Source organism: Synchytrium microbalum, assembly GCF_006535985.1.
Source record: "Synchytrium microbalum strain JEL517 chromosome Unknown SmJEL517_scf0028, whole genome shotgun sequence".
NCBI classification, from domain to species: domain Eukaryota; kingdom Fungi; phylum Chytridiomycota; class Chytridiomycetes; order Synchytriales; family Synchytriaceae; genus Synchytrium; species Synchytrium microbalum.
Window position 1 is genome coordinate 167701 of NW_022158377.1, and position 24764 is coordinate 192464.

The following is a 24764-nucleotide window of genomic DNA, read 5'->3' on the forward strand; positions in this document are numbered from 1 at the left end:
TCTGTTTCGTCTTTATGGTTTGAGAAACTTGTTGAGGTCATAGCCCGCTCCCATCTAACCTAGTATTGTAGGATTCTCCTTCCAGAATGCATCCCCAATTATATCACCATGTTCCAAGACTACCACAGATCGTTCCCTGACCACCTCCTTTTGGGATGTCTTTGATGTCTCACTTATAGACTGTGTCTTCTTTACTAATACAGATCCTTTCCGATATATTTCTGGCAATGAGTTGTAATTGATTCCGTAGTTTGTGAATAGGAGCTCGTTTTTGCCAGCTGAGTCTGTGTCTTTGAGTATGGCTTGAGCTTCACGCTCCGTATGAGAGTTTGTTTTGTCCTAGAGTGAGTTGTGAGTCAGCATTATCCGATGGATACCTTTTTTGCGCCGGATCGACAGACACAAAGCTCCGTATTGAGCACAAAGACCACCACGATAGTACTCCAATCGGATCGCAGCTATTAAACCATAGCTACGACGTACCTGAACTAGAGCCCAGAAAGCCGTATTATACAGATTGTTGATATGGCAATCAGCCTGCCTCCAACTAAAGTAATCCCTGAGATTCCCATCCGAAGGATACAAGACAATCCTCGAATCAAACGATGGAGGATACCTCAGTTCCACGTCATCACCCATAAACTGCTTCCACCCCATAACATACGCAGATGTAAACAAGCTCACAATCACTGATGCAATCTTTGACTCCCTACGACCATACAGACTCGTCTTTTTCGACAGGGCAAACGAGTATTCATCTGATTGGCCATATGCAAGCACTATATCCGAGAACTCCTTCATGACATGAGTAGCAGCGTGGTTTGCTAGATTGATTGCTCGAATGTCGTTTGGTTTGGCAAAGCCGTGTTCTGTTGTGAAGCGATGGAAGGAGTGGCCGTCTATACGGACTATTATATGGGTGTTTGGTAGTAAGGCGTCGTTCTTTTCAAAGTTCTTGACGTATGCGAATCGTGTTAGTGCCATGGCGTGGACTGGTCGTTTTGATACGCCGATCGGTGGGAGGCGAGTAATACGAGATATTCGGATTCCAAGGATGGATTGGTATGCGCCTCCAAGCTGTCTTTGCATCCGCTCAATCCTCATGAAAAGAGGAATTTCGTGCTTTTTTGATGTTTGGAATTGCTGAACAAAATGCTGGGGGCAGGCCAGGGGCCGCTGCCATCTGTTGATAGTCTAGCTACGGTTTCTAGGAGCTTAAATACCATGTCTGACATGCTTTCTGCTATTGAAAGTGTCCTTTGGAAGCTGCGGATTGGAGGTTGGTAAAGAACTTGAGAAAGAAGTGACCTGTCTGAAACTCAACAGTGGCGTTCCACGAATTGTAAACAGCTGAAGCTCATTTTCATTCGTTAACTAATAGAGAAACTATCTTACATTGGCTGTTTAGCAAGAACAATTTGAGTTCTTGGTGATAAAATACAGCTACTGCAAACGACCGTGCATGATGGATGCCAATGCCAATCTGGAAAGCAGTGCGCTCCTTCAACTGGCTGGCATTGCAAGAGCATCTAGCATAATGTGTTCAAGGCATCGACAAACACATTCAGTGGAGCCATACCAACAATGCAAGCAACTGTTTCAAGGGATCTTCACAACGACGAAGGTCCTAAGTCACGGACTGTCTCAGAGGACAGCATCTTTCGAGCTTTCGAAGTGGTGGTTTCAAGTAATGGGTTCGGTGAACGAAGACACGTTTACGGAAGAGAACTTGTGGAGTTTGTAAGTAACTCTTAACAATAAGAAACGCATGACGAAGCAACTGGTTCGAGGACAGGCCAATTTGTCGTCTTGTGCATTCACGTGAATTTAACGCATCATACGTCCGTTGTATCTTCATCGACGTTTCTCAAGATCAGTAAAGGAGATCCAATGACGCGAAAATGCTCCTTTGTATCCGTCTCTGATTCATGTCATTGTCACCTTCCGTCATTGCCATCTTTTTTCAAAGCACATACGGAAAGGCCGAGCAAGTCTTGCGTTCACTCCAAACAAACCCTGTATAGAACGATACATTTCTAGTCAAAGTACACGCATTATTCTGCACGGTCCTATAAAACTTCCATTCTTCCTCTTGAAAGGCCTTCCATCACCCAAAATCGCCAAAATCAAGACAACGCCACTACAGCATCACGTAGCAGCACGATGCATCAACAAAAGTCCAACAATATCCACGCTCTTACCAACTCGAACTATTCGAAGGAGCTAAAAAGAACAAAATCATTGCTATCTTAGACACTGGCAAGACAATGAGTGCGTCACTGCTGGTCAAGCATTATGTGGGATTGCAGCGTGATGCTGAGAAGGAAAATCCAAATACTGTGGTAATCTGGTGTCTTTGATGTTTGTTGGTGCTTGGTCAACCCTTCAACAAAAAAGCTTCATAATCTCACAAGAATCTCACTTTTAATACAGCGTCGAGTCGCCTTCTTTATGGTACCTAGGAATCCTTTTGCATACCAACAAAAGAAACAACGGAAAAGGATGATCAAGAGAGTTGAAATTGTTGTTGGATAGCGAAAAAGGACATAAGTGGTCGATCACATCGGTAATCGTGCATTTTTTTCTTGTCTGATACGTCAAGCCCTCTTTCCTGATATAGAAGTCAAAGGAGAACTGGGAAGAACTTGAAAAGGACTACGATGTCATAGTATGTACGCCTGCTATATTCAGGAACGCCCTCCATTGTGGTATTTGACTGAATCAGGAATAGTGATTTGCTTGTACAGCCCTTTTTGTTCCCACGCCAATATCAAGATTATTTCGTTCCTGCATAAGTCATCATTACTCGTATTTGATGAAGCTCATCATGCTATTGGCAACACAGATTACGCTTTTATCATGCAAAGTATGTATCGAACATTTGAGTTGTGATGGATATAGTATGGAATCCTTGTATCCTTTTTGAAATTGATCCTTTTTGTAATTGATGCTACAGATCGTTCTCTGACAGATTTGTACTGAAACGGTCACAAACTGAACTAGAGAGACCTCTGTCGCAAGGCCCGATACCTCTGGCCAAATATAATCTCAGTGAAAAATATATATTATGCCACCTTTTTACGATAATGCTAGCTCATTTTTTACAAGGTATCGTTCACGCACTCCTCTTCACTAGGAAGTGAAGAGGACTGTGTATTTCTATAACCGAGGCACCGCTTCTCCGTCCGGATTAACCACCATCCAATACGGCTGTGTCAACACCTCCTTACGGAACCGTATCAAACTGTCTATATGCAGAGCGGGCTGCTTGAGGTACCAGAAGGTAAACTCTGGTAGATATGGTTTGAGATCATCAGGCTCTATACGTATTCCAGTCTTTTCGAGCACCATGTCGGATAGAGATCTGCGGGATATGCAAAACATGTTGACTCCTATGTGATAGTTGTGGGTTGGGAGTACTGGTGAGATTCTGTCATCCTTTTGTTTCTTGTTATTTACTTTTTTGGCTCAAGTCTTACCATTCGAATCCATAGCAACTGCATGATATCCATACTTGTTGCAGAGATATGTACCAGCTAATGGCGAGAATCCAAATAATGAGCCAGTTTCATTTTTGAACGGGCCCATCCATTGTACCCGTGTGTGATCAACGGTCTAACGTATTGGTGTGATTAAAACAAAAAAAAAGCTGCCATCAAAAGGTACATATTGCCACCACTCACATAGGAATCCGTTGGCCCAAAGTTCCTATTGAACTCGATAACAATAACTCTGGGTCGAAAATCAGCTCGCAGTATCGCATTCAAGATCCAGAAATCTGGGCAATCCAAGTCCACAGAGAGCAAGTCGAGATCTTTCGGAACCATGTACTGTTTCAGTAGGTCGACAATATTGTGTTCCGTCCTAATTTAAGGTGACCAAAGATGAATGAGCGTCTGCAACTCCATCCAAAGTGTGAAGTTTGATTCTTCTCCTCCCAAATCAAGGGTCGTCCCTACTGACTGACAATGCTAAATTTCATAATCACACTCACATGAAGTGGTTATGGATTACGCGCGAGTCCAAGCTCACGCCAGATCCGTCCTAGTTGTGAGATATGATTGAGTAGGTGTTCCAAAGACACTTTCTGCTCGTGTAATTGGGATATGAGAGGGCTAAATCACCATTAAGAGACCATTCCAACCGTATTCTTCCCAGAGATGACTAGATGGAAGCGAAAAAATAGTCAAATGGAGGAATTCAGGATGGGAACGTCCAACCGAGAGCAGCTCTTCAAGCCTTACCGAGTATTACACTGGACGCAGTTTTCCACTCCAAATTCCTAAAGTTTAACGTTTGTTTGATTAGATATTGCTGTGCTTGTGGTCGTCCTTTTCAGATCAAAACCCATTCTCAAGTTCACACCAAGACAGCACTCACAACATAGAATTTGTTTTTAGTTCCCATATTAGTAAATAGATATTCCTGATGATAATAATATCACGGTTATAAATTTGGTTGATCCCCCTCTTGAATGTAATCCAGCTGCCGACGTTCCACCTCAGCAACACTACGATTAAAGGTGCATGCATACCAGTATTCCGTCTTCCAAGCTACATTTGAATAGTGAGAAAAGCGTGTTAGTATACCAATGTCATCCAAGGCAGACAGTATTACACTGTAGATCACAATGTAACGCAATGCACGTACTTTTGGGAGTAAACCCTCCTTTCATGGTCTCTGATATGATATAAGAATTTCAGAGCATTGGTTATTAGTGGTAGCTCTCCAGGCATCAGTCGAAAGTCGCCCGGTGGACGGTCAGAGAAGAGTGGAGGTCCTGGAGGTTCAGATACATGCAGGAACATGATGTAGAAGGAAACAAACCCAGCAATAGAGACCACAGCCGCCAGCAGTCTGGGATGCAGCTTTGTATCAAGTCCCTTCATCATTGTCTGCCTTTTTGATAAAAATGTGGATTTTTGGGATTTTGGTCGTTGCGGAAAAGCAACGTGTTCCAGATTGGGAATCGGATGATTTTACGCGTTATAGCGCTTAGCAGTGTCAGATTTGGTGCAAGTTCTTCATTTCATTCAGTCCAGACAGGAAATAGTGGTTAATGAGCTGGCAGTCAGGACAAGATTAGACGTGTTGAATTGCGAAAGAAAGGTGTGGATCTATAACTGTAGCATCTAGTATCATCATCTCACACGTAAATAACGTAATTCTCATAATCAGACATTGGTTCCTCATCATTATTTCGAAAAACACGATCAAAACACGATCAAACATAAACAGGAGGTGGAAGTAGCGAGAGATGAATGACAGGTAACTACAAGAACGCCGATAGTGGTGTTTAACTGTATGTCACTTCACGCTTTGACATGAGCACAGTTCAGGGGGAATGTTTCAATAAAGCCGCAAACCTTATTGCTGCCTCATCGTGCAAATCGCTAACCATCAACTCCTAACATCCTTCACACCAAGAACATCATCCAACATGACTCGCGAGCAAGAGACCAATGGAACAATGATACAGTACGGAATCAATTTTTCATCGCACATTGGCCGTTCAGTGTTACATTTGCATCATCTTTGGCGATAAACTTATGACATTTACACCACCCGTCACTTAGGTACTTTGAATGGCATCTTCCTGCCAATGGACAGCACTGGAACAAGATTGCAAAGGAAGCTGAAAAACTCGCCAAAATGGGTATTACTTGTGTCTGGATTCCACCACCAACTAAAGGGTACGTTCTTGACGCAAGACACTACATATGACTCAACAACCTATATATTCATCCTATAATGCCATTCTGTATCATCTATTAACCATCCCACATCGTCCTATAGTGCAAGTGGTCCCAACTCTGTCGGCTATGATGTCTATGACTTGTGGGATCTGGGTGAATTCAAGTCCAAAGGCTCTGTCCGTACCAAATACGGCACAAAAGAAGAACTCATCAATGCTTGCAATGCTTTGGATTCCAACGGCATTCAGATCTGTGCTGGTATGTCGACTCACGACTCATGATGACATGTCATTCTGCTGAATTCTGTACATGTTTTTTCGCATGTGCTGTGCATCATTCATTACTCAATGCCTAACGCATCTTCGCTCCTTGAATAGATGTTGTTCTCAACCATCGATTGGGTGCTGACGATACTGAGGAGTTCGACGCCATCATGGTGGACCAAAATGATCGTGGTCAAGATGTCGGTGGCAAGGAGAAGATCAAGGCTTGGACTCGCTTCACATTCCCTGCTCGTGGAAAGAAATACTCGGATCTGGAATTCCACTGGTATCGTAAGTAATCATATATATGTCGTCCTTATATTTTGCTTCTGCCACCGTCTCCACAAGCTTTCTCTCATTCCCCGCTCATACAGACTTTACTGGAATCGACTATGACGCAAAGAACGAACGAGCTGCCGTGTATCGTATCCTGGGCAATGGCAAATACTGGTCTGAAGACGTCGACTATGAAAACGGCAATTATGGTATGTGTGTGGCTACAGATTCTTATTTCAAACAACTGAAAGTCATTCATCAACGTGACACTAACTTTATTTAATTAGACTACTTGATGGGAGCAGATGTTGACTACTCTCATCCAGAAGTAGTTGAAGACGTAACGAAGGTATGGCTTCTTACAATATTATCATGCAATTTCCACAAATTTCTAACCCTTTTTTTCACCAGTGGGCTGTATGGCTCGTCAAGGAGTTGAAATTATCTGGATTCCGTATGGACGCGCTCAAGCACATCGATGCTGGCTTCATTGCTGAATTCTTGGCCAATGTCCGTAAGGAAACTGGAAAAGACAATTTCTTTACTGTTGGGGAGTACTGGAAAGAAGGAACTCAAGTAGGTTTTGTTCTGGTTACTTCGTAACGTTGCTAGAATGTATCTCACCTTTTTTCGTCAGGATTTGGAGGGCTATCTCGCCAAACAGGACTATAAAGTCAGTCTGTTTGATGTGAAATTGCACTACAACTTTGCTGCTGCTTCTCAAGGTGGTGCCAACTATGATATGTGCAAGGTACAAAAAAAACACACCGTGAATGGGATGCATGTTCTCCATGTATTAAGAACCTTGCCATTGAATCTATAGATCATGGATGGATCCTTGGTACAAACCAACCCAATGAATGCTGTTACGTTTGTCGTAAGTGTGACTTTATTTGTTTATTTCTACGTCTTTCTTTTTGCCAACCACAAACATTCTGACTGTCAACCCATTGATAATAGAACAATCACGACACTCAACCTGGTGAATCTCTTGAATCGTATATCGAGCCATGGTTCCAACCTCATGCATATGCACTCTGCTTGTTACGAATGCAAGGATGTAAGAGTATTGGAAATCCTATTGGATTTCTTTCCCATTACCTTTCCACATATGAACAATCTCTTTTCTTACTACACCAGATCCTTGCATCTTCTACGGAGACCTATACGGCATCTCTGGTGAAAACCCCGTCAAACCATACGCAGCACTTCCAATCTCAAACATGATCCGTGCTCGCAAGCATTTCGCATGGGGTGAACAAAACGACTATTTCGACCACCCCAACACCATCGGATGGGTTCGTCTCGGAAACAAACATTTTGATAAATCAGACCTGACACCAGAAGATCTCAAAACCGAGCCTGACGGTGGTGCAGCACCTCAAGATTTGGGTCCTGGTCTTGCCGTTGTGTTGTGTGCTGGTGGTGCGGGAAGCAAGCATATGTTTGTTGGGTTGCACCACAAGGGAACTGAATGGTTGGATATTGTCTATCCTGGCCGTGAGCACGTCGTGGTTATTGATGATAATGGGTTTGGAGACTTTGTTGCTGATGATGGTGGCATGGCGGCGTATACTCTACGAGAGTTTGCAGAGCCATTTAGAGCCGCTGAGGCTGAATTGTAAAACGGTAGTGGTGGAGCTTTATTGTAGATTGGGAAGTGTTTGTATGTTGTTGTTGTAAGACTCATGCCATGTAAGACTCATATGTTAAAAACAAGGAAGCGAAAAAATTCTTAGACGAAGTCGTCGTGTTTGTGTGTTTGTCAAATCAGTTTACCTAGTCGTCGAGCCGACACGGACACGCGTTATATCTGAAGAATGACTATTACTAAACGCGTCGCTGGGCGTTTGGGAGGTTGGGTTGTCGTTTTGGTACTGTTCCTTCGTAGATCAAATCGTATCAAAAATTGATGTTTAAAACGTCGAACTTTATGAGCATGCATCATATATGAACGTTCCGGATCTGGCATCCCTTCTTGTTTGCACGTTAGCACTAAAAAGACAATCATTAGACACGTCGAGCCCATGTAAAGCCGTCTCCATCGCTCTACAATCTACAAAAACCCAAAAAACACGTTATCTGATCTCATCTTCAGAAACGCCATAACAGCATGGCAGACAGCAACAGCAATAGGAGAAAGAGTTCCGTACAACTCCCGCGTCCTCCTACCATGGTCGTAATCACCAGTCGCATAATACGCCATCCTCGATTATCAACTGGACTATTCGTCCTTTTAGCCCTCTTATATCATTACTCGTACCTGACAAAGTTCCTATACTACCAGCTGCTTATATTAGGCTCATATACCGTGCTGATACTCGTATATCCATGGTGGCAACTCGCAGGCTCAAACGCTGCCACAACCAAACATCACAACATTGGTCTCTTCCCACCAACATCTTTTATCCCGAAGGCAGATCTACAATTTAAACGTAAAAATAGTAGTGCTAATAGCCCAACACGGGATAAAGCAGTGCCAAGTACACCAACGACACCACTACCAGCCCGAATATCAACCAGTCGTGTCAAGAGAGCAGCAGACAACATCCTATCCATGGTAGTTCGTGATTTCGTCTCATCATGGTATACAAAGGCATCACCAGACCCCTCCTTCCCAATCCACATCGAATCCGCACTTCGAGATGCTGCAGACGCCATATACGAGCGCTGCAGTGCCGTCGACTGGGACGCATTCCTGACGCGTCGGGTCATGCCGCTCGTAACCCAGCACGTAGCGGACTACCGTGTCGCGACAGAAACCATGATGCATGGTGGCAAGAAATCTACTGCTGCTATGATTGATGTTGGGGGATCGCTTGAAGCTGATTGTCAGCTGGCGAGGTATTTTAGGAATGGGAATCTGCATCCGGCTATTAATACTACGCCGGCGCCGACTATACCGCTAGAGTTGGCGTATTTGAGACGTGTTGTGGATTGTATATTGCCGAGGCTGTTTTCGACGAATGAGGTGCAGAGTCGGTTGTTTTCAGTGCTGCTGAGGGAGATTATTGCGTGTCGGATCATTCAGCCTATTGTGGATAGCATTTCGGATTCGGATTATTGGATGCAGAATATTGAGATTATGGTAAACATTGTTGTATTTGTTGGTTTATTATGTTTGTCAATGCTTTGACAAAGCTAACATGTTATTATGTATGCATAGGCGGATAGGATTATACAGGAGCAGTGAGTACCATACATGTCAAGATTGTTATTGTTTTTTTGTGCTAGACTCAGTTTTTACCTATGTCACAGGAATCTACATAACAAGATACGAGAATCCGATGAAAAGCTACGAACAGATGACTCGATCGATAATCAACAAGAATCAGACTATGCTCCTACATTTGATGGCTTTCTGAAAAAAATCAAGAAATGTAATGACTTGTCAGAAGCCCTTCAAATGAGAGATGCGCTTGTTACTGATATTAGATCACGGAATAAAGAGATTGGTATGTTGTCTCAGACAGGAGATTCTTGAGTTTCTTTTAAGAGCAAAAAATTCACCGACTTTGAATCTGAATGCTCCTCCTTTTCTACAGAGGGCATGGCATCTGATGACGTGGTTCATGGAATGCTAGTTCGAGATAGACGATCATATATAAATCAGTTGAATCAGGCTCTATCTCGTATTGAGAAGAGGATTGAAGCCTTAGGTGGATCTGCCAAGGTGGAAAAAACAAGCACAACTATCCATGCTGTTTTTGAGGTAACATGCTAACTTTCATATACTATAATAGAAATCAGGAGATGGTGGTGAACAACAGCGAAGCAGTCGACCAGGTCTGATAAATCTCCTCGAAGAACCATATCTATCCTACTTTATGGAGCATATGGAACAAGAAGGTCGTGTCCAATACCTTCGTTTCTGGTTGAGCGTCGATGGTCTACGATTCCATCTCAAACCCAGTAATGCTACTAGTAGTGGGTCTCTAGAAGTAACTGATTGGAGAGTCTTGGCTGATGACGTACGAGCTCTGTATAATTCGTATTTGGGAGATCAAGCACCTGCCAAAGTCGAATTGATAAATCAAGGGCTGGTTAAAGAAGTCGAAGACCTCATTGCTGAATTAGATGAACGAGCTACGCAAGCTGCCTTGTCGAAAGGAGCTAGTGTACGAACACCACCATTAATCCTATCTCCCATATTTCGAGCTCAGAGTGATGTATGGACTACATTAGAAAGCCATGATCTTCCATCATTCCTGACAAGTCAGAGATACATTAAATTCTCAAATCAAGTAGCTCAAGCATCACCAGTCCGTAAAAAACGAACAATGGTGTCATTACGTCGAAGTCCAAAGGAAAAGCAAAACAATATGTCGAGCTCGTTGGATGTATTAGCACAACCCAAACCATTAGCTGAATATGGACTTGGTCGTAGCTCATCGCTTACAGAAATACCAACATATGGTGAAAATAGCAATGGGTCGAGATCACCAACATCCAACATCCAAAACAATAAATCAACATCAGATCTAGTCAGTCTCTCTGAAATTCTCTCGTCACCCGATATAGTAGCTCGCTCATTCACTGAAACATCATCTGAGAATCGTAACTCGGGTGAAGCCAGTGAGCCAGGGCGTGATGCACGAGGCAAGAAGAAGCGACTTACTGCTGAGCTCAAACAAGCATTCAAAAACACTGTATCTGTGTTACGACCTGCTTGGGAACGAGGACAGCAGTCGGTTAGAGGAAACAGTCCTACTCGTCTTGAATTTGATAGTGATGCGGATTTACCTAGTGTTGTTAATGGTGGTCAGGATGTTGAGGATGAGTTGCAGTCTGTGGTTAATTCGACAGAGCCGACGTTTGGACTGCCGAGTTTATTGAAGAATAGGAGGAGGACGTCTATGATGAGGAGGGAGAATAGTGACAAGGTTCGTGTCACTCTTAGTGGACTTCCTTTTATTGTTTTGCCGCGAAAATGTGGCCTTTTTTCAGAATTTGTGTCAGTGCTCTAACACGAGCATCTTTGTTAAATTAGGCTGTTGGTAGAGTCGTCGATTCTTCTGCCTCTGGTAAATCGACGGATTATCCTTCGACCACTCAAGATTATGCAGCAATGCCTCCGCCATTCTCACCCACATCACCGACAAACTTTGAAAGTGATGAAAACGACGTTGATGTCGACGGTCGTGCAGGAGCCTTTTCACAATTGAAACGTAAAGGTCGAGAAGCAGCCAGACAATTATCACCTGGCAAGATATTCCGTCGAAATACCAAAAACTCTCGTAGTAGCTCTTCACCGTCACCATCTCGTCCTCCCATGATATCCAATGCCGACGCATTACGAGAGTCACCAGAACCAGTACCTGAATCCATTGACGATTTATCTCGAAATAATAGTAGTAGTAGTAAAGCCCTAGGAGTAGAGAATGATGAACCTTCGGGATCTTCAGCACCCATGACTCCATCTCCTGGTTTCCCACGACCGCCACGCCCTATAACACCATCAGGAGACTCGGCGCTTGTAGAAGAAGCGTCTGCTGGTACTACGTCTGAAGAAGATGAAGGTGTACAAACTCGTGATTCACCACCATTATTGGATGATTCTGATCAAGATGATGGTGCAGGTGGTGGTGGCGAGTCTGGGAATGAAGAAGACGTAGATGATGACGATGATGAAACTAATGCTTCTGGAGGCCTTACAGCTGGTGGTGGAACATCATCGTCATCGTATGGAACACGTAATATTATAGCAGGAGATTCGCAATCACCACCACCATTATTGTTCACGACTGTTGTTGATGGGTTTGATTTGCCGCCGATAATACCGCCACCACCACATGCCGTTGAACTGTCAATCAAGATTGCACAGTTGATGGTCGAGTTGGGTGAAATTCAGGGCAAGATTAAAGATGCTGAAGAGTCTGGGCATTTGAGGCAGACTATACGAGATATGAGAGATTGGGAAGGGTTTTTGAAGGAGCAAGAAAGTGCTGCGAGAGTTGCTATGAGGGATTTGGAGGCAAAGGAGTTGGAGAATTTCTTGTTGCCGGTATGTCTAAGGTCGTTGTGTTGTGTGAAGGCGTCAGTGTTTGAACACATAAGTCCGATTTTGTGCCAACTTTTCCTTTGCTGTTGCCGTAGGGAAGAATATTCGTAACAGTAACAGACGTTCTACGACGAGAAACAGGTGGACGAGATCGAATTGGAAAGCCATATGCTTATCAATTCCAAGTACATCGACAACCATCTGATCGAGATGAAAGTGGATGGGGTCTTGAACGAACAAGTGAAGATTTGAACAAGTTGCATCAAACGCTTCGTTCTCGATTTCCTACTTTGATGACTGGTATCAAACCACCTCGAGTCTCGGAACGTCGTCAAGACGGAAGGGTGGCTCAACGTGATAGTCAAGATGAGATATTGAAGAATAAGGTCAAAGCTTATCTTGAGGTAAACGTGATTGTTTTTTTGGTCAGGTCGACGCACTTTTATGGAACAAAGAATTAGGACACTTATCGTATAAAGTTTCTACTTATTAGACACTCTTGCGATATCCAGAACTGTGCAGATCAAACGAATTCAGAAACTTTATGGCTTCTGAATCCATTGCTGGATGTCTCCTAGCCCTCTCATCTGGAGACAAGAAAACTGGTCGACGAGGTGTCAAACTATCACCGATATATAAACGACCCTTCCCATTCATGTTTCAGCCTCGAGCTGATGATACCAGTAGTATAAACAGTAATAATGCACCAGAAAGTGCGTTTAAAGATTCACGTAGTGAGCCATACACACCAAGCAAGGCTGATTATTTGAGTGTCAAGGTACCTGACACTGCATCCGGCACAAGCCCGGTCCAGTCGCAATCTGGAGCATCATCTGCAGGACCTGCTGGTGTACCGTCCTCATCATTTGCTGGTGTATCAGGAAGTGCACCATCATCCACTACACAATCAACACCACAACAACCATACCGTACAGATAGACTAGGAAGCATGACAGACGCCATGCCACCAGACTCTGACCTGGAAAACACGAAAGCAATGGCCGCAGTAATGGATTTACTCTGTGAGTTATTCGAATTACGGGATCGATCCAACTGGTTTAGACGACAGGCTATTGGAATTGCCATCCAGACTCTGTTTTCGAAAAACTTGGAAAAGAGAATGTCGGAGGCGTTGAGTTGGGCTTTGAGTGATGATTCTTTGGCGGGCCATTTAGATGTATTGACGAACTCGCTGTGGCCTGGTGGTGTTTGGTGGGCTTGGGCTAGTCCTACTCCTACTCCGACTGCTGGTAGTACGCAACAACCTTCAACGATATTGTCGTCTTCATCAACCGCATATAACAGTAGCACATATACCAATACCACTAGTAGCACGAATACCAATAATACCACAAGTAGTAGCAACACAGCAGCATCAAATTCAGCTATCCGAAGTAAAGAACAACGAGCCAAGACCCAATATGCAGCTGAAGTGAAACTACAGCGTCTGTTGCCCGAGTTAGTAGGTGCTGTTGTGGGGAGGACGAATGCAAGGAAGGGAGCCATGAGGTTGTGCCAGGTTTTCCAGAATGGGAGGCTTGATCGAGAGTTGGCGTATCGGTTGCTGGATGCGTTTATTGATGTAGTATTTCCAGGGACATATGTAGAAGAAGATAAGAAGTAAGTTATCATAGAAAGGGACGGTTTGTGAAAATGGGCAAACCGATATATATATCCGCCACCTGCAAACCAATTATTTCATGCATCATATTGTAATTATAACTGTGTATTTGGCACCACCATCTTTATAAAATAAGCAAAATGTATTATCATTACACTTCCCTCCGATGTGTTAGATCTATTTGCTGAAGGACAGGCAACCTCAGATCTGCTATCGAATTGGGCGAACAGAACTTCCCATCAAAAAATAACAAGGGTCCAAGCGAAGCAGCCAATCATTTCGTGAGGACTGCGCACAATTCTAAAAGTTTGCACCTACAAAGGCGTCAAAATTCCGGCAATTCAAATAACACAGATCGTCACCGCAACTCATGGTCAATCCCTTCATCACTCTCCACTCTCCAAGTTCTGGATTCCTTCTCTATTTGTTCCTCTCTCATATATGATGGTATGTCTTGAAATGCATTTGCAGCAATTATTCATGTGGTTTTCAAAATTGTTGAATAACGTCTAACATCCAATGTGTTTTGCATAGATCTTCTAGCAAAATAATATGATCCAGCTTCCATCCATCCATGTAGCTTGGTGGACGTTCAACTAAAAGCACTCCATACGCTACAGTAATAGATTCGCATTCCAAAAGTAACTTGATTGTTTGAATATTGAGTATTGCTGTTTGCTGAATACTAACGCATATCGCTCGTGATGTAGGAGGAATGTTTGAATAGGTTCGCCTGAATATCGTGCACCATATTGTACTTATAACTGTGTACTTGACATCATCTTTATAAAATAAGCAAAAATGTTATTATTATTATATATACTTTTGCCTTTCGTTATCGTCTCTCTATGAGGAGGATAATGCTGTTTGATGGTCCACAGAAGCAGCAGACTCCGACGATGCCCCATTCCCACGATCAACAACACTACTACCCTTCTTCTTGCCACCCAAAAGCTGCCACGTCTCCAACGAAATCTCTTCCAACAACCGTCGTTCACCCAACCTCAAAACAACCGCCGTCCGCTTATTTCCAACACACGTCTTGTCTTCATCCAACATTTTCTGATCATGCTGTGCACTAGGGTATGATCGTAGCAGCAGCGCAATTCGATTACGTAGCCAGGTAATCACTTTATGTTCTATATGGTCTGGGTCTGTGCATGCGGCAGAGAGTGGTTCTGGGTTTTCAGTCACCATACCTGGGCTGTGGAGGATTTCGTCGAGGAGGGATTCAGGAGAGAATTGTACGCGGAGGAAAACGAGGAGGGCTCGTGAGTCGGTGTGGAGGGGTGAGCGTTTTAATTCCAGGAATGTTGGGCTAAGGATTGTGAAAAACGTATAGAGTGTTGAGAGATTTAAACTTAGGGCAAAACAAAGGAACTAGAAATTCGGGATTATAGCATATACTCACGATCGAATGTTGAAACGTTCCAATAATTCCACCCTTTGTTGGTATGCTGTATCTGATTTGAGTATGGAGACCCATACTTTGACTGTATCGTATAAATGGTTTGCGGGATCAGCAAATCCTGAATGCAAGACTAGATCGTGATTGTTTCGTTTTCCATATGTTATATACACCTTTTGAACGGAAAAATGGGAGGTCAGAAAGATATCACGGGAATAGAACCAAAGTACGATAAGAGTGGAGAATTGTGGTGTAAGACGTGCGACAAGGATTTAAAAAAGCAGACTTGGAGGGGAATCATTGAACGGCTCTTACTTGTTCACCAGCCTTGTAATCATCGTTAGCTTGCGTCTCGCTCCATTGTTTATCCAAATCAAAATACGTCGTGATCTAATCAAGCAAAATCCATGATATCAGCGTCAGGCAAGTTTGCCAAATTCATGCATTTTGAAAGTCAAGACCGAGCACAAACAACAACATGGATCAACACAAAGCATATCAAGTCGTAACAACACACTAACCTCTCCAGCACGATGATTCAACATATCATACATTGGTATCATGGCAATCAATCCAGGATCACTCTTGTTTTGACCTGGAATGACGTTTTGACGAGACATGACCACACTAACAGCCCATCTCCATGCAGCAAATGTAAATTGTTTCAATTCTATAGGTCTATCGACTGGTGCCACTTCCTGTGAAGCGAAAGCAATGTGTGAGCTTTGGTGGCGTACTGTTTAACACTGGGGGTTTTTTGGTCACCTGCATAGATCGATAGAGACTAATATATTGTCGAGCATTTACACGAGTCAGATTCATTATCTCCACTGTTGAATACGAAACATGGTGTTAGCTCCAATGTATTGAGTAAATGACAACGCTTAAATCTACAAGAAGCAAAAAGGAAAGACCTTCGAATTAAACACAGTCTCACCTAATGTTTGAGAGCCCTTCAGCAATTGCAAATCCTCCAAACTCCAAAACCAAGGTATGTTCAATTTTTTGGGCAAGATGTCGATATAGGACTTCCAAAAAGATGTTCGATCCAGGGCTTCGATGAGTAAATGTAGAGCAATCATGGCAGAAGGGATTGTTTGTAAAACGTTATTAGCTCGGACCAGTTTCAGAACTATTAAGTTGAGGGTGAGATTGTTTTGAAGCTTTAATTGACGGGCAAAATAAGGTGACAGCGATGATACCTTTGGGCGACTTCATGGCAGTATTATTCGTCATCATCAGTTTCAATGGGACAATCAAGAATGGATTTCCCTTCTGTACATGGTGAGCATGAATACGAGGAGTCAGTGCCAACCTGCCTAGTGATGCACTCTGTCTACAGGACAAACGCAAAAAGAAACCAAAAATATAAACCATTCCACACCTCTATATCTTCGAGAGCAAAGACACCATTTCCTTGGTCGTCATTGACCGTCCGTATATCCAGTTTGGAGACATCGACACTATTGGAAGTGAGCCAGGATTTGAAAGCGTTGAAGTCTTGTGGAGGAGCATTCTCATTGGCCTCTAGACCAAATCTGGAGTCTATTGTGCATGAATTGTAATAAATATGTAAGAATAAAGGTGTGTTTGTAGTGAATGGTCCAACGTGTAGTCTCTGTCTTAATGTTCCTTGTGTCTCGTCAAAACAACCAAATGTTGATGCGCAACACACCTTTTTGCAGATCAACGAGCTTGTTGAGCATGTCGTTGAGCTGCACATGATCGTCCCATGATGGTATTGGAGGTGTATTGTGCGTTTCTAATACGTATTGAATGTCAGTCGCGACCAACAAACATAACAAGCAACAAGGAGGAATGAAATACGCTCGTTACTTGATTCTATGGCTTCAATGAGACTGTCCGACTCGCCATTCTTCTTGGACAGCTTGGCCTGCAGCTTGGACTTGGCTGCCATCCTACTAATTGGCAAACCTACTAGGAATTGCTAATTCGGACAAGATGTAAGCTCAACCATCCCAGCACGCTGAGAGACGAGACTGGAATTGTATGCATATTTATATATGTAGTCACGTAAGAACATCGCTACTTGTACCGTGACTATATTGAAAACACGGTGCAATTGTGTGTTGAACATTGCAACGAATTATGTGGTGGAGTGTTAAAATAGCGCGGTGTGTGTTAAGTCAAAGTATCTAAATGTTTGCTAACAATAAATTCCCCTTCTTCTAGACACCTGTATCAACTTGACCGTAACATGGGAGCTTACATCAGTTGCCACACTTTGGACTCAGTCACACTTAGACATTCTTATACGACTCAGACTACCAACATCCACGATGACCCCATGAACGTGGCTCTTGGAACTACCGTTGCTATAAATTGGGGGTGGACAGTTGGAAGCTTCCATTCAGAAGGCCACACCTCCCGTCGCCTTTACTAAACCTATGAGAGACGAATTCAATCAAACATGTAATTGATCTAATCTGGATGCGTGATTATTCAACAATTCAACCATACTTGATGGCCGTCCAAATTATTAATGTAAGATTTTGTTGATGTTTTCAGCAAACTGGATTGTTGCTCACACATTGCCTTTGATAGGACGTGGAACAAAAAGTTCCACGGACTCGCTCACAAAATTTTCACGTGGGACCATCAACTTGCTAGGGCCTTCAAAATAATCTACGAAGGAGCCTCTTGTTCTCGTTATTGCTTGGTGTGCTTCTGTGCTCACCTTGTCTTATATTATTCGCCAATGTATCATTGGCCGTAAGCATTTCGCTCTGCATGTTTAAAGCATCGCTCCATCACCAACAAAACATTCTAATCATGACCACGTTATCGTATATTCACTTGATTCAATTCGGTTTCACAAGTAGCGCTAAAGAAGCATACGGTCCCAACCCACGTGGCTCTTGCATAGCATTCAGCCCCGCACGTTTCAACAGCTCTTCACCATCTTCTACATTATGTGTTGCAACTTCCCCACGAATAACTTCTCCAATGACTCGTGAACGCGGTACACGTTCACCACCATTCTTCTTTGTAGACGTGGATTCTTGCAATTCTAAATCCTGTGACTTGTTTCGTGTCTCATGATGATGACGAGATGCGTGTGTCGGTGAGCCGGAGACCATGGATGCTCGTATGCCGGAATGACGACTTGGTGAGGTTGTATCGGCTTCTTGGAGAGATGCTAGTGCTGTGGTGGCTGCCTCACGGACCAGAGGTGAGGAATCAAAGTCTCGGGCGTACATGAGTGGTTCTTTTAGACTGAGGAGGGACTTTGTTCCGATTGATGCTAGTGCTGTTTGGGTGGTGATAGTGTAAGTAATAAACGTTTGATGCACCAATTTTCTTTTGCAAAGTTCTAAACTAACCTTTACAGCTTGCCAATCTCACACGAGCATCATGATCTTGAAGTCGCTGTATTAGGGATGAGCATATTGAATGTCTTTGATCGAGTTTCAGATTGCCTGCAGCCTATGAGTTTGGAATTGTAAGCCTTTGTTCTTATCATTTAGATTTGCTCTCAAGCACTTTTAGGCATCATCACGTACCTGACAAGCAGCATATCGCACAGTAGTCGAAACATCTCCCAAAGCAGGCAGCAAGCACTCAAACAGTCTCGGATCCGATATAGGAGTCGCCCGACTAGCCACCAGATTAAACACTTCCACCCTCACTTCCTCCTTTCGACTATTACATTCACTCAAAATCGTCTCAATAAGCACAGCATCCGGAAACGATTTCAATATCTCGTGAGCAACAGGTCTGACTCGTGTAGACCAATCCATCCAGGCAAGTTTAGCAAGCATGGAAACACATTTCACGATGTTGGGAGATACGGGTTTGAGTTGTTTCGGTTTGAGATCTGTTGATGCAGATGACATTGAGGATGTTGGTCGTTTTTCTTCTTCGGATGCGATTCCTTCTAGATCTAGATCGTCTGTGCTGACTCCTTGTTCTGGATATGAGGATATGCTTGGTTGCTGGGAGTCGGATGACTTGTTGCTAGTGTCTTCTGGTGGTGATGTAGGCCGTGATCCACTAGGCGTACTCGCTTTACTGGCACCTCCACGTTCATCACGATACAGCTTGTTTACAAAAATACCGAGCAGAGATGCAACTTGCATCCGTACCTTCCAATTCGTATCTTCAGCAGCCTTTAACAATGCCTCCATAATATTATTCGTTTGCTCTGACGTAGCCCTCATAAGAAGATCCGATGGCAAACACGTGTCAGTCGAATCACCATCACACAGCGCTACAATGATTTCACCATCCAACATTCCCAGTTTGGATAATGTGGTTGCTGCACACGTTCTGTCCATTGCTGATGATAAGAGCTGTTTAAGTGCTTCGGGAAGGTGTGGATTGGATGCGATTTCTGCTGATGCGTACAGTGCATGTCGTGCTACGATTCGTGCTGCTTCAGCCCGTAAGACGTCGGGTACGGAGGGGAGTAAGGAGAGGGATAGCGTTTTAAGGATTGTTTCTGGGACGTGAGAGGAGGGACATTCGGATGGTAAGCTTTTCAATCTATGTAAAGCTTGTTTGGCTTCACTGGATTTTACTGTTTTGCTATGTTGATGAGCTACAAGGTGGAGAGGATGATGTAAATTCGTAAGCTGTCCGCATCAAATTAGTTAGGGATGCAATGCTATAAGCTTTACCTAGATTCCTCAAAAAGCTCAAAAAGATAACATGTCGTTCCACACGAGGAGCACTATTCGTCAAAACCGGTCTTGGAGCATTCGTCACAAACGAAATTGTCGGATCTGTCTGAATATTCCTACTAGCAACTGACTGTCTCGGGCCAGAAGATTCTCCAGCTGCCACCTTCGCCTTCTCAGTAGAATCATCATCAACGGGCGTCAATCCAAGTCTAGCTTCCAACGTATTCCGATCATCACGATCATCCTTCTCTCCCGTCCCCTCAGGAATGACCAAAACCAATTGCGTCTGCGACTTCAAATTAGCAGCCAATCGCTTCTTGGCAAGTCGATGTTTAGCGGCGTTTACGAGCTGCACACTTTCGAAATGTTTGTCGGGTGGTGGTCCAACTTGTTTTGGTGTATGTTCAATCGTGTCTCCAGGTCCATTTAAAATGTTTTGTAAGCGTCGTTCGGCTATTTGCCATGGTACTGGAGCGTTTGGTTTGCGTTGTGTGGATTGCTGCTGTTGTGGTTGCTGAGGTACTCCATTTGAGACAAAAGGTGATGGTGTTAGATCTGCTTTTGCCAAGCGCCGCAGTAATCGGACCACACTGTTTGACAGTACGTGGGCTACTTCTTGGCCATTAGATCCCTGATTCATTGATACAGCCTCATCGTCCTCGGCACCATCATCATCTACTTGGTCACTGATAGCAACATGTTTCGGTATCGAGGAATTGGCGTCTTGGGTAGAAGCTTTGGTACTTCTGGCATCAAAGGTACGTGTCGTCTTATTTGAAATACTGTCTGATGGTGCTGTCGTAGGTGTATTTCCAGTTATATGACAAAGTTCTTGTAATCTTCGTTCCTTTGCACGTTGTCTCTTGTCCAATGCCTCGGTTCTGACACGAGTACCGGCACGTTTAACTGGTGCTTCAACTGTTTTGGCATATGCTGGCAGCAAAAATATGTCCCCACTTCCTCGAAATGTTTTCACTACATCCTGGTTGAATTTAATTTCTAATGCTGGGGGCGGAACATCCCAATCTGTCGAGTATGCTACTCGATCACTATTTTCTCTGCCCGCTAAAGATGACCTTGTCAATTGACCCATGCTGCGACGATGTTTTCAGCGCTTTCCAACCGCTGTGTTGGGCGTGATTGTAGTTTTGTTCAAACAAAAATCTCCGCTGACGCGAAACCCAATACTACTGAATTATCGTAATGCAACGTGAGTTTATAATAAAGAAGGCTTAGAAGAACACTATTTACAGCGTGTTTTGGCAGAAATTCACTTCGTGCAAGATCATGGACACTATAGCCTGCATAGCTAAAGTGAGAAAAAAAAAGACATTCTGTGTTAGAATAATAGAATGTTTGCGCATTTTCAGCGCAAACACACAAATATCATTCAGAAAATTCAAATTCTCTACCATCAGTTCCATGATAATGCGCATCATCAATTTGCTGATGAGCCATAGGAAGTGTGAGTGTATATCCGTCAATAATAGGTATATCGTATTCAAGCATCTGTTAAGAACAGGATTTAGGCATAGCTCCATAATACATCTCATTAATTCGGTTTGTTTTACCATTTGCTTGGCTAGCTCATTCCAATAATTCAGTCTTGGTGCAGTCCGCCAATCCTGATACCCAACAACCCAATGGTCACTACGTAACGGAAAAGCATATGTTTGCAGCCAAATCAATTTGAGAGGAAGGTCCTTTGGACGTCTCAATCGTCGTTCTACAGCAGTCTCTACCACCAATCTAGTGTTTAGACGAACGTTGAGTTGAGTGGCATAGCAATAGCAAAAAATCCACAACCAACATATACCTTAGCAGATTCATATATCTTCTCGTACTCCATTGGCCTTCACCAAGTGTACCTGAAGCCTCCCATTGTCCAGTATTGAATACAATAACATCATACTGTTGGAACTCTCCTTCCAACGTCTTCACAAATTGGCCCATTTGGCCATCGCCAGCTCCACGCCAGTGCATTTCAGCTTGACCAACAGAAATCCAAGTATTTCCAGGATCCAATATTCCTTCCCCCTGAGAAAAGAAACCCTTGTTTTGTTTCAAAACTCTACTGAATCCAGCCCATCTATGGATATGAATATGAGATGCCTAAAATACAGCGAAGCCACAAAAGAGAAAGGAACAACTAGAATGCAACTCACGTATTACGAGTCTGCGAATCCCCAACAAACCACATCTTGACCCTCCTCCTATCTAAGCACGCCTGATTCTCCAAACCATGCAATTTACATCCAAACGGCGTCCATCTATATGCTACATGTTTTGGCCATTGACCATGTAACTCTTTTGGTATTTCCAAATACGCTCCAGTTAAAGATTGTCCAACACTAGGAGGACAATACTGTAGTCCAGACAATACAGACGATTCCTCTGTTGATGGAAAGTCTGCTTCTATAGCATCACGACCTGGATCTAGTGCTGTACAGCTCTCGCAGATTGTATTATAGTGGTCTGTTACTAGGGTGGTGTTTAATAGTTGGGGCCATGCGAAGCGTACTTCGTTTACAGCGTTGAAATCTTTTCGAAAAAGGAAAAGGTTAGTCTGATGTGATGTGAGTGCTGTAATCTCGGAAGCATACCAGAGTAAAGATGTGTAATAGTCCATTTGAATTGACCAGGATTCACTAGATGATAATGATACACATAGTTACAATTCCCTTGATGCCTGTATGCAGTAGAAACATATATTTGAGGCCCTTCAGCGTGCACCCAGAAGGTATCCTATGGGGAAAAAAGTCGAGGTCCAATCTCAAAATCATACATTTTGTTTAGCACATTCAGACACTTACAGGTCCAACAACATCATGAAAATAACGATCCTGCTCCTCATAAGTAGACACATTCATCTTCATTGCATTAGCACAACGTCCCTTGTCTGTACGTTGAATCAAGAAGTGCCCAACACCACAAGCAACCGTGTGTTTACAATTCATTACAGCGAATTGAGCATCGGCAGACGGTACTTCCGTGCAATTATACAAATCAGTTTGTATCGAGTCGAAATCAGATCTACTATAAGGAAATATGGCAGTGGCTACACTTGGACAAGTCCGATCTTTTAATGTTCGTGATGGCGCTGGACGACCAGTTCCAGAGTCCAAGGAAGGAGGAGGCGATAGTTTTACTTCAGATACAGTCGTTACAGATGGTGCCAGCACCGTGAATGCAACCAGAAGCAGCACAATTAGCGAGACAGCGACAACCTGGAATGGTTTGATCTTGCCAAAAGAGCCAAGAAAGGATCGAACGGAAGCTGTGGCCATTCAATGTAAATCATATCATCATCATCGTTCCGTTAATTTCTTTCAAGATACGAGTGATGTGAGCTTATTGTATTGATTATACATCTAGCGAGAGTTTTATACATTTTGCTAAAGAGATCAGACTTTTATAACAATAGAGCTTTGGATTCATAGACGGCCTTGTGGACCCATTGGATTTTCAGACACGTCCTTGTATTTATCCAATCGCTCATGCAGCATTCTCTATATGAACAAAACAAAATTATATGTCAAGAAAGAAATAGGGATTTACAGCTGATCACATTCATCGTCATTGTGCATGCTGATCAGTGTCTCACTCTTCCTCATGATGGAGTCATGTAAATTACAAACTCCACTCCCAAAACACAACCAAGCCCTCTTTACCTGACGATCAGCAAACCCGTCTACCGAAGATCCAATGCCACCAGCAGAAGCACTCGAAGCAGTCTCATCTCCAATCTGTTTCATAATCTTGCCAATCTCTGCTGCAGCGCCTTCATGATTTGATCGCAATCGATCGAAAGCAGCTCCAAGTTCCTTGATACGAGCCTGTACATCCGAGATACGAGTAGCAGCAGATTCATCACCTTCATGCACCATTTCTTTAGTTGGGGATGATGGCGGTGTGAGAGGAGCTCCAGTATTGTGCTGCTTCATACTTTCACTGATTGACATACTTCCAACGACTGGTTTTGTAGATGATAAGGGTACTGTTGGTGGTGGTCCGATTCGTCGGGCCTTCTTTTTTTCGATTTGATGCATTTGTGGCTGTGGTTGCTGTTGTTGTTGCGATGACGATGATGATGAGGTGATGACTTCTCGTTCCATTTGTTTTTCCTTTATAGTCGACGGATCAGTTGACATAGAGTTTCTTCCAGTAGAAATAGATGTTGGTTGAGTAGAGCGATCGCTGCTTATATTGCGGCGTTGTGATAGTGTTGGTTTTGGGTTCTTTGGATAGTAGACATATTCGTCACCATAACTGCGTTCTGATGATTTGCTGGCGCTCTGGCCTACCAGCCACTGCTTTGCCTTGTTCATCATCTTTGGGTGTCTCACAAACTTGTGTGTATGTTGATGTTGAGAAGGAGTCCCTCACGAAAAACTAGGTGTCACAAATCAAACACGACCAATAGAGTGCGATGTTATATTGGCGATAGGAGGGGAAGCAACAAAATATTAGTGAGATACATAAGGACTGAAACTCCCCCAAAAAAACATAAACAAAGGACTGAAAATCCTCTTAAAAAAGTCTACTTGTGGTGATGCTCAATCTCATGGTGTCCATGCATCTCTTCAGCCTCGTAGCCGCCTTCTCTCTCCGCCAAGCGTCCAACCCTCCATGCAACAAACTCCATAATGCCATAAATCAACTTGTAACGAAAACGAGTTAATAATGTTTTCAAACCTTTCACGACTCTTATTTGGCTTACCCAGATTATTGCACCACCCCATGCAGATGCTAATCCAGCGAGCCATAATCCGTTACTCTTGCCCAGACTGGACAAACCATCACCGCAAGTTTGGATTGTGGCGATTCCGTTGAAACCACCACAGAATGTAGAGTAT

The 24764-nt window shown here is 43.4% G+C and overlaps 3 protein-coding genes across 3 annotated transcripts; 2 read left to right on the top strand and 1 right to left on the bottom strand.

Annotated features, from left to right (window-relative positions):
• Positions 1–54: 54 nt before the first annotated feature.
• On the bottom strand, positions 55–1104 carry SmJEL517_g04307 (uncharacterized protein; the record flags this gene model as incomplete). Its single annotated transcript, XM_031170235.1, has 2 exons — positions 55–339; positions 484–1104. 2 exons carry the CDS (start codon positions 1102–1104, stop codon positions 55–57), a joined length of 906 nt encoding a protein of 301 aa, XP_031023784.1.
• A 4336-nt stretch (positions 1105–5440) lies between these two features.
• SmJEL517_g04308 (alpha-amylase) lies at positions 5441–7860 on the top strand (the record flags this gene model as incomplete). Its single annotated transcript, XM_031170236.1, has 11 exons — positions 5441–5478; positions 5577–5693; positions 5797–5954; positions 6074–6250; positions 6334–6444; positions 6523–6584; positions 6647–6811; positions 6873–6986; positions 7059–7112; positions 7196–7295; positions 7376–7860. 11 exons carry the CDS (start codon positions 5441–5443, stop codon positions 7858–7860), a joined length of 1581 nt encoding a protein of 526 aa, XP_031023782.1.
• Positions 7861–8348: 488 nt separating this feature from the next.
• On the top strand, positions 8349–13860 carry SmJEL517_g04309 (uncharacterized protein; the record flags this gene model as incomplete). The annotated part of the gene is made up of 8 exons (XM_031170237.1): positions 8349–9323; positions 9402–9424; positions 9494–9690; positions 9781–9908; positions 9979–11118; positions 11226–12239; positions 12332–12640; positions 12730–13860. 8 exons carry the CDS (start codon positions 8349–8351, stop codon positions 13858–13860), a joined length of 4917 nt encoding a protein of 1638 aa, XP_031023783.1.
• Between the last annotated feature and the right edge of the window lie 10904 nt (positions 13861–24764).